Below are 9,696 nucleotides of genomic sequence, written 5' to 3' on the forward strand. Positions count from 1 at the left end.
TTGAAACTGTGAAATATGTACATACATATTTTGATCAGTTATTCTACTTTTTTCGCTGTTAATTTCAGTGAATACCGATGTCACCGACTTCACTCTGTTTGACGTAAATTTTCGTTTTGAGTTTTGACTTTGACATTGACAGGTATTTTTCAATCGAAATTGTCAAAAGCAACCCGCTCTTCAAAATTTCCATTGAAAAAGATCCGTAAAAAGTCGTAATACGAAATAGCAGGTTTTAAATCTAATTAGAAGAAACACGACAATCTGTTTGTAATTGTTATTTCTAGAGAAACTAAATTCCCTTAGCAAGATGTCTGGATGTAAATGCATGTATCAGTCCCGAAAAAATGATTCGACAATGTTGTAAATAAGATCTATTCCCGATCTTTTTAATGTGTTTATATTTATCAGGTCCGAAATCGGTAGCAAAACCGATCGAATGCATTCCGTATTTCGAAGACATTACAATGAAGATGGAAGAACGTCGTTGCGATCTGATCGGCAAACAGAAGTATTTACGCGAAAAGATCACGACGATGGAACGATCTATTCCAGCGTTGATAGCGTACAACATGTGGATGGCCAAGGATAAATGTGATGATGCACCGACTTGTAAAGTCCGCGAAATCATGAAGAAATTTTCTACGCAACCGGACCCAACTGAAAAACTTCTCGCAAGCTTGAAGAACGCGGTGAAGGAACTAAACGGGGAAACAGCCGAGTTGCATGTACGGAACGATTGACATTCAACGATTAAATCGGGTAAATCTTCGCACCCGGGGTCCAAACTTTATTAAATACAATTATACATTAAGCAGCGTATAAAATTCACATGAAACATTCACCAATGATTCTTTTTCTGTTCAAAGGAGAAGATTATTCAAGCAGACATTAAATTGGAAGAAACAGATATGGAACTCGAGTCTTTAGAACTCTTGAACAAAGAAATGAATGCGAAGTTGACCAGTTTGGAGAAAGAAGTTAAGAGTTACACTACTCCAAGTCTACACTCTATACACTCGGAGGATTTGATTTGTCTGTCAAAGATTCATCAATTAGCTAAAGAAGAGCTATGCATGAAACACTGTATCAAGCAGATGGAGCAGAAGGAGACACTGTTCAAAGAACATATGGACCGATTATTAACATGCAAAGAATATAAAAATATCTGTGATAAACGAAAAGTAGTTAGTTGTCTTCAAAGCATGGATTGCAATGGGAGGATGCTATGCTATGAGCCTAAAAAGTGCCCATGGTACAAACCAGCTACTCATCATTTCAAGAAAAAGCTGGGTCATGAGGGTAGAGAAGTTCTTAATGAAAGTGAAAAGGTAAGATCAGTTATAGAATAAGTGGGAGCAATTAATTTATATAGTTCTATACAGTCACAGACTCAGAACGATGCAATAGTGTCTACTTCTGAACACAGTGTTAGCAAACAAGATAAATCACAAGGAACAATGGAGAAAAAGTCTTCATGGATACCTAATTGGTTTTCAAAAAGTCAGCAGAGTCAGGAAGGTATTTCTTCTCCAAAAGTTAATGAATCAAGTACACTTTCCACTCAGGAAAACAATGTAAGAAAATGCTAAACCTGCTTATTAGTCATTTTTACTAAATTATTGTCACTTAATAATACTTAATCGCATGATAGAAATCTGACAAACCGGTTACAGTCGAAGCGTCGACGGACCCAGTTCGTCCCATGAAAGAACCGAAAGAAAAGAAGACAACTAGTAATGAACAGGCCAAAACATCAAAAACCATGAGTCCTTGCAAACCTTGTGAACGCGATGTTTGTCCTCCAGTTGCTAAAAAAGGTAGCAGCAAAAAAGGAAAGGCTAAACTTTGTGCAGGAAAATTGTTTACACCTTGTAATATTCCCTGTATGAAGCCGCACAAAGGTTGCTTTGGCCATATGGGTCCTAGAAAATCTTGTTTTGACACCCCCTGCTGTCTAGCTGATCATGGTCACTCTCATTAATCTATTCTTGGAGATAGTGCCTATTCTGAATATTAATTACTTTTAATTTCGTTGTATAGGTATTAAAAAACCATGCAAATTGTACATGCCACCATGCAATCTGAAAGGTCCATGCGAAATTTGTCCTTCAATGTTGTACAAAGATTGTTTTCCACCCACAAACAATTGCAGATGCAATTGCAAAGGAAAGTGTGCCAAAGGATTGTCAGACGCAAAGTGTGATTGCAGCGATGAATTGGATCCATTGGAAATGTATCAACCCACAGCTTCCCAACTGCATAATAATCTACATACTGATGATAGCAATAGTGACAATGACTTTTGTGAATGCTGTTCTTGCGGCTGTGAAGATAGCGATGATTCATATTCATGTCAATGCAATTAACTAGCACATCGCCAAGCTCAAGAGCAACAGTTTTGGTCAAAATACTTAAAACAAGTTTTGTTTGTCACATTAGAGTTTACTGTTTAGATCTTTATTAGAGAGATTGAGTAACGAAAGTAAATACACACATATATATGTATATATATATTTACAAGATACTTATTTTATAAATACTTTACATAGAAAATTAACACAGAGCAACTTCAAAAGTTTTCCAACACTATCCACTTACAGACATTTTTATTTCAATTAAATTCCTTTCTTAGAAAGGAATGTGGAAGGGAAAATGGGGACCAGATGAAAAACTGAAAAAAGAAATTTAATTTTGGTGACAAAAACATAAATAAAATAATTGAGAAATAGCAAGTAAAAATTGTAAAATGAACACATATTTACTTAGGTATTGCACAGATCCTGCCATTACAATCGAATGTATCAATGTATGCGATATCTTCAGGAGTAAGCTTGAAATCGAAGACCTCACTGTTTTGAGCGATTCGCGATTTTGTAACTGATTTGGGAATTACAATGTGTCCACGGTCCAGCTACAAAAGATTTGCTTAAATAAACATTCTTAGTTCACTGAATATGACTGATTGATTTACAAATAAGTACATTTATGTACCTGATATCTGATCAAAACTTGGGCAGGTGTCTTATTATATTTTTTTGCTAATTCACACAATTTTTTGTCATCCAACAGTTTGGGATCATCAGGTTTTTCCTGGGGATGCCCGGGACATCCAAGAGGACTGTATGCTGTGACAAGAATGCCTTTCTCCGCACAGAGTGCGGAGAGCTTCTTCTGAGTTAAGTAAGGATGGCATTCAATCTATAAAAATAGATAGTCCTACTATCATAGATGTCCCCTTACAAACAATAATACGAGTTTAAACATTAATGCACACCTGATTTGTAACTGGTTTAATGGTACAGTTCTTTAGCACTCTTTCCATTTGTTCAGAGTTGAAGTTGCTAACACCAATATTCTTTGCAAGTCCCTTAGTTACCAAACCTTCCATAGCCTTCCATGTATCTAGATAATCAACATTGCTGAAGGCTATAGTATCATCATCATTTTTTGGGAGAAGATCATCGCCTTCTTTGAAAGCCATTGGAGTATGAATCAAGTACAGATCCAAGTATTCCAAACCCAGATTGGATAGTGTAGTTTTGATAGCTGGTTCAACCAATTCTGGTTTGTGGAAGGTATTCCACAATTTGCTTGTTATGAAAAGGTCTTCCCTTTTCACAACACCTTCAGCTATCTTGGCTTTAAGGGCAGCACCGACTTCCTTCTCATTTCTATATGCATGGGCACAGTCAATATGACGATATCCCAAGTCAATGGCATCCTTGACTGCTTGTGTAACCTCACCAGGTTTAGACTATATATACATATATATGAATTAATACGTATTATCTCCAGCTGCAATGGTATTAAATAATTTCGTCTATGTATATCATATCATTTTTATCCATTTTCATTAAATGCTTTTATCAAACTGAACTGATGTCATATTGTGATTTCAAATACAAAATTACTATAAGATCTAATAATTGATGTTGGTATAAAAATACCAAACTATAAACTATATATATTCATTAATTAAACTGTTATAATTAAAAAAACATGTATGCAAATTGCAGAAATTTACGATCCTTTCGATATTGTGCTCACCAAAAAGGTATTAACTTACTTGCCATGTGCCCAATCCTAAAGCTGGTACCTTGTTGCCATTGTTGAACTTCAACATTAGTACGTCCTGGATCATTTTGACAATGTTTAAAATTTTGTTACTCGAACACAAAACTATTTGCACGCAATCGTCACACTTCACTATCTCCGACACACCGATAACTGCTAGACCACGGTATACAATGCCGATAGATTTACCTACAGTGGTTCTTTTATAAATGCCCTATCCTGCTCCTCTCCGGTTAATCAGATAAGAATAATCGTCAAGTAATCTTATGTGGCCGCTTGTAAGTTTTTGCAAGTATATTATTTATCCGCAACAGCTCCGTAATCAAACGTTATCGTTGTGAAATAAGCATTCCAAAAAGTAACAAAACGTAAGAACTGCGATAAGAGTGACACAGAAATATTTTTGTAAGTAAGTGCTGAATCAAACTAGCAAGTAATCCGTACCATTGCGAACGTAGCTAAAGATATAGACATTCTTTCAAGGACAAAGATACTTACTTGAAACGAAACATTATAAAAATGCAGATATAATTTTATTCCATCGATTGCATTGTATGAAAAGTTGAAATAAATAATAGAATACGAGTAAGAACTTCGACTAAACATGTGTAAAACGCTCGACGGAGTATTTTACGAGCAAATTTATATCAATTTGGCGCTGAATAGATCTTCAGTATCCTGATCGTTTTACGAGTTTCTTCCAAAAGAGTAGGAGTGGGAGTATTATCCATCACAAATAGGATTGGATGATGCCAATAAATTTTCACTGGCAATCTACTAGAATCGTTTAAGCCTATTTGCGAGGTTCTCCTTCGTCTCTTGGAACAGTTTCCGAGTAGAATAAGGCACAAATAGTCCTTGAGTGGAAATTCCGCAAACGTTCAGGATGTGAGAAGGTTGGGGGGTTGGTGAGGGGGTTGTTATTAACAATTCTTAGAGGTTTTTTGGAGGGTTTACTAATATCATTTGAATGCTCCTTTGGGGGGACCAATTGTTTTACGTTGATACATTCTGCATGCTTGTTTACGTGAATTCATTGTTGTGGTGGAGACTTTTTGTGGGTTAATTTGTCGGAATTTTTTTGTGGGAACCGAAGTCCCAAGCAAACTCAACTACTTGGCCTATTTTACGTTACTCTGGTAATGTTTTTTATTGTGATTTCACTTCTTTTTGCTATTGTTATTGTGTTGTGTTGTTGCAGTACTTTCTTTAAATTTATATAAAATTTCGAGCGTTTTTTTCATATCATAATATGTTTTATGATAGTATATTGCGATTGCGATATATTTTCTAAGAAAGATGATTCTAAGATGATAGTCTATTGCGATATATTTTCTAAGATAAACATATAAGCGTTTTTGGCACCTCGTGACCAACGTGTCGGACGAATGTTACAATCATCGGCATGTATCCATTTAGAATTCTTTTGTCTTAGGGGGCAGGTGTAATGCCCTTTATTAATAGATTCGCCATGATGCAGAATGGCACTAATAACTCTGTACGACTTCGACGCTATGTGCAATATCGTAGTAGGAACAGCCTTGATATTCACGTTATTAATTTTTGAAACCATCTGTTTCTGAACAGAAAATATCTTTAAATGAATTATTACGAGCTGACTAGCAGATGTTATGGTAGCTTTATGTATCCTGCTACTTCCACAATGCTCGCATGGGCTATCGAAAGCATGCCATTTTGAAAATGTTGCCGATACCATTTCTTCGAGGTTCATGCTTTTCGTCGTATTTATCGTCGGTATTGACACAGATAAAATATAACTTTTTTCATGTGTAACTATCGTATGGTTGCAAGATGTACAACGGACAGTACGAGATAATTGATGTTCCGTTATCAATTTCAACTCATGCACGTGTTGGATTAATGTGAGCAGAAATTCTGATGCGTCCTGTTGAACATTTTGTATGAATGTACCGCCTACTAGTTCACGTACTGCAGAAGAACTCAGTGAGGTACTTTTCTTATTCATATAATCATCTGCTAAAATTTTTAATTGGTCATTGCAATCAAGTTGAAGAAGTGACATAAACAAGACATATTAAAGTTAGAGTCAATAATATGATATCAAGAACATGCATAATACAAAATGGAGTACCACAGGGCTCAGTATTGAGTGTTACCTTATTTCTGCTCACTATAAACGACATAATGAAACCAATTGTCTCACCTGCTAAAGCCTTTTTCTATGCCGATGATCTCACAATCATCTGCAGTGGAAAAAAAACCCCAAGACCATTACATGCATACTACAGAAAATACTAAATGAACTACAAAAATGGACCAACACCACTAGATTTAAATTTTCCACAGAAAAAAACAGAGATCGTAGATTCGTCCTATCGATACATCCATATTTTCTATTTCCGGCAAATAAAACGTAGAGTTAATTAGGCCCTCTTCTTCATAGTTAGCCGCAAGCTCGCTGAAAATTACAACCTTCGACTTTATATAAGCCAGCAAATATGCTAAACTTCAGAAAACTGCATGTTTATACTTCCGTTTTTACTAATTATGTGAAAGAAATGCGACAAAACAGTCACGACTGAAGTATTGACGGAATTGATCTGTCTCGGAGGAAATAAGATAGCTAATAATAAAAAAAACTGAAATATCAAAAGGTACATGATTGAAAACACCTCTTTTAATGTTATGAAAATACTATTTTTCGTCCGCAAACAACTGCAAGGGAAAGATTACCAAAAGCAAAGTGTAATTTCAGTGAAGAATCATTGAACGTATTGTTAATATACCAACCCATAGCTTCCTAATTGCATAATAATCCATGTACTAATGTGACAATAACTTTTGCGAATGCTGTTTCTATGGCTTTGAAGACAGCAATGTATCATAACCATGTCCATGCAATTAATTAATACATCACAAAGGTGAAAAGCAACAGTTTTGTCAAAATATTTACCATAAATTTTGTTCGTCACGTTAGTGTTTACTGTTGAGACTTTTACTAAAGAAACAAGTACTGTGAAAGTAAATACACGCACATTTATACTTAAAAGATATTTATTTTATACATACTTCACGTAGAAAATTAACACAGGAGAACATTGCAAATTTTGCAGTAATACCAGCATGCACACATTCTTAGTTTAACTAAATTCTTTTCTTAGAAAGGAATGTGGAAAGGGTAATGGGGACTTGTTTCCGTGCTGAAAAAGAAATCAATTTTTATAATGAAAATGTAAATAAAATGATTGAAAAACGGCAAGAATTGTGAAATGAACACATAGTTACCCCGTCATTGGACAGATCCTGCCATTACAATCGAATGTATCAATGTATGCGATATCTTCAGGAGTAAGCTTGAAATCAAAGACCTCACTGTTTTGAGCGATTCGCGATTTTGTAACTGACTTGGGAATTACAATGTGTCCACGGTCCAGCTACAAATAAATTATTCAAATAAATATTCTTAGTTCAGTGAATACGACTGACAGATTTAAAAATAATTACGTTTATGTACCTGATATCTGATCAAAACTTGAGCAGGTGTCTTGTTATATTTTTTCGCTAATTCACCCAATTTTTTGTCATCCATCAGTTTTGGATCATCGGGTTTTGCCCATGGCCTGTCGGGAGATCCAAGAGGACTGTATGCTGTGACAAGAATGCCTTTCTTCACACAGAGTTCAGAGAGCTTCTTCTGAGTTAAGTAAGGATGGCATTCAATCTATAAAAATAGATAGTCCTACTATCATAGATGTCCCCTTACAAACAATAATACAAGTTTAAACATTAATGCACACCTGATTTGTAACTGGTTTAATGGTACAGTTCTTTAGCACTCTTTCCACTTGTTCAGAGTTGAAGTTGCTGAGACCAATATTCTTTGTAAGTCCCTTAGTTACCAAACCTTCCATGGCCTTCCATGTATCAAGATAATCAACATTGCTCAAGGCAAGACTATCATCAGCATTTTTTGGGAAGAGATCATCGCCTTCTTTGTAAGCCATTGGCCAATGAATCAGGTACAGATCCAAGTATTCCAAACCCAGATCGGACAAGGTAGTTTTGATAGCTGGTTCAACCAGTTCTGGTTTATGGAAGGTATTCCACAATTTGCTTGTTATAAAAAGGTCTTCTCTTTTTACAACACCTTCAGTTATCTTGGCCTTAAGGGCCGCACCGACTTCCTTCTCATTTCCATATACATGGGCACAGTCAATATGACGATATCCCAAGTCAATGGCATCCTTGACTGCTTGTGTAACCTCGCCAGGTTTAGACTAAAAATATAAATTAATATTAATCATCTTCAGCTGTATTCATATTGTATTTATCAATCTGAAACTTCATAGTAAACTGATCAGTTAAAAATTATTAACACTTATATGAAATTACAATAGAAAATACCATTAGTTATTAATTTCACAGGTGTTGAGTGTATAAATCTTACTACTGAACACGTTAGTATACTATATGGATATAGAGATTATGAAAATATATGATAAAAAGAAGTCTGTGACACTGAAGTGACCTTGCCCAAAGAATGACTAGAAGAATTATGTACATTTCATATTCTATTATGCACAAATTAGAGAACAAATCCTGGAAAATTCGAGAAAAAATTAAGAATTATATTGCGGCTTTAGATACGAAAATACCAAACCATAAATGAAATAAATTTATTGACTTAACTGTTAAAATTAAAGGAATTTGTATGCTGATTAGACAAGTTTACGTTCTTTTTAATTTTATTCGCGCAAAGGTAAAAAAACAGGTATTTATTGAAATCATTCACTTACTTTCCACGTGCCTAAACCGAAAGCCGGCACCTCGTTGCCATTGTTGAATTTCATCATGGGTACGTTTAGGGTCATTTTGACAATGTCTAAAATTTTGTTATCGGAAACACAAAAATATTTATACACAACCGTGACACTTCACGATTTTCAACACACCGACGACTGCTAGACCTCGGAGTAAAATGCCAACAAATTCACCTACAGTGCTCCTTTTATAAATGTCCCAACCAGGAACATATCCCCTGCCACTGCCTCCCAAACCACATGCCCGTATATCAACGAATGAAACGGGACCTCTCTCAAAATTCTGAAAAATAGCAAACTTCGTCAACATTTTTTAAGGAATTGTTCATTAGCGGCAAAATTGCTATTCATAGACCAAAAAATTAGTTTGAGTAATTATATAATCTAACAACTTTTTCTAAAGTTATTGTTTATGTAAATGTTAAGCTTCATCGTTTTTATAACAGGCTTCTGATAGCTAATCCATCATTTATTGTTGGAACAAAAGTTTCTCATTTTTTATAAGAAATTTTCGCTGGTTCAATCATTCAAAAGCTAGTTTTCCTTGCTTTTAATTTAGACTTACAATATCTTCAATATTTGTATAAGCTATCTTTGATTTAATGAAGATAGCATTATCAAGAGCGGTGAACGATGATGTCAATCACTTTCAAGGATATTTTTGTAGTAACATAATTAAATAATGTTCAAATTGTTTAGTTACAAATGTTACAAATCCATTGAAAAATATTCGCGAACAATTAGGCCCCATGAGCCACCCAAAAGAGTACGGCCCTATGATTATTTTGCGTCTGCGCAAAACAGAGACAGTGTTTCC

At 35.1% G+C, this 9,696-nt stretch overlaps 3 protein-coding genes across 3 annotated transcripts; 1 reads left to right on the top strand and 2 right to left on the bottom strand.

Moving 5' to 3' along the window:
• The first annotated feature begins 467 nt into the window (after positions 1-467).
• Positions 468-2,369, top strand: LOC144467883 (uncharacterized). Its single transcript, XM_078176866.1, has 5 exons — positions 468-728; positions 870-1,331; positions 1,386-1,577; positions 1,655-1,970; positions 2,044-2,369. Exons 1-5 carry the CDS (start codon positions 468-470, stop codon positions 2,367-2,369), a joined length of 1,557 nt encoding a protein of 518 aa, XP_078032992.1.
• A 129-nt stretch (positions 2,370-2,498) lies between these two features.
• Positions 2,499-4,465, bottom strand: LOC144467820 (aldo-keto reductase 1B-like). Its single transcript, XM_078176781.1, has 5 exons — positions 4,070-4,465; positions 3,278-3,757; positions 2,995-3,201; positions 2,766-2,914; positions 2,499-2,674 (listed from the first exon to the last, which is right to left on the bottom strand). Exons 1-5 carry the CDS (start codon positions 4,142-4,144, stop codon positions 2,632-2,634), a joined length of 954 nt encoding a protein of 317 aa, XP_078032907.1. The 5' UTR covers positions 4,145-4,465; the 3' UTR covers positions 2,499-2,631.
• Positions 4,466-7,095: 2,630 nt separating this feature from the next.
• LOC144478793 (aldo-keto reductase 1B-like) lies at positions 7,096-9,053 on the bottom strand. Its single transcript, XM_078197049.1, has 5 exons — positions 8,856-9,053; positions 7,857-8,336; positions 7,574-7,780; positions 7,345-7,493; positions 7,096-7,259 (listed from the first exon to the last, which is right to left on the bottom strand). The coding sequence occupies exons 1-5, from the start codon at positions 8,928-8,930 to the stop codon at positions 7,217-7,219; spliced, it is 954 nt and encodes a 317-aa protein (XP_078053175.1). The 5' UTR covers positions 8,931-9,053; the 3' UTR covers positions 7,096-7,216.
• Positions 9,054-9,696: the final 643 nt, after the last annotated feature.

This window comes from Augochlora pura, chromosome 3 (assembly GCF_028453695.1).
Source record: "Augochlora pura isolate Apur16 chromosome 3, APUR_v2.2.1, whole genome shotgun sequence".
Taxonomy (NCBI): domain Eukaryota; kingdom Metazoa; phylum Arthropoda; class Insecta; order Hymenoptera; family Halictidae; genus Augochlora; species Augochlora pura.

Coding starts and splice junctions, on each gene's coding strand:
- LOC144467883 (XM_078176866.1), top strand. CDS start 468: ATGAAGATGGAAGAACGTCGTTGCGATCTGATCGGCAAACAGAAGTAT. Junction 1,332..1,385: donor TTCTTAATGAAAGTGAAAAG/GTAAGATCAGTT, acceptor AGTTCTATACAG/TCACAGACTCAGAACGATGC. Junction 1,578..1,654: donor TTTCCACTCAGGAAAACAAT/GTAAGAAAATGC, acceptor ATCGCATGATAG/AAATCTGACAAACCGGTTAC.
- LOC144467820 (XM_078176781.1), bottom strand. CDS start 4,144: ATGATCCAGGACGTACTAATGTTGAAGTTCAACAATGGCAACAAGGTA. Junction 3,758..4,069: donor TAGGATTGGGCACATGGCAA/GTAAGTTAATAC, acceptor ATGTATATATAG/TCTAAACCTGGTGAGGTTAC. Junction 2,675..2,765: donor AGGATCTGTGCAATACCTAA/GTAAATATGTGT, acceptor TTCTTTTTTCAG/TTTTTCATCTGGTCCCCATT.
- LOC144478793 (XM_078197049.1), bottom strand. CDS start 8,930: ATGACCCTAAACGTACCCATGATGAAATTCAACAATGGCAACGAGGTG. Junction 8,337..8,855: donor TCGGTTTAGGCACGTGGAAA/GTAAGTGAATGA, acceptor TTATATTTTTAG/TCTAAACCTGGCGAGGTTAC. Junction 7,260..7,344: donor AGGATCTGTCCAATGACGGG/GTAACTATGTGT, acceptor TTTCTTTTTCAG/CACGGAAACAAGTCCCCATT.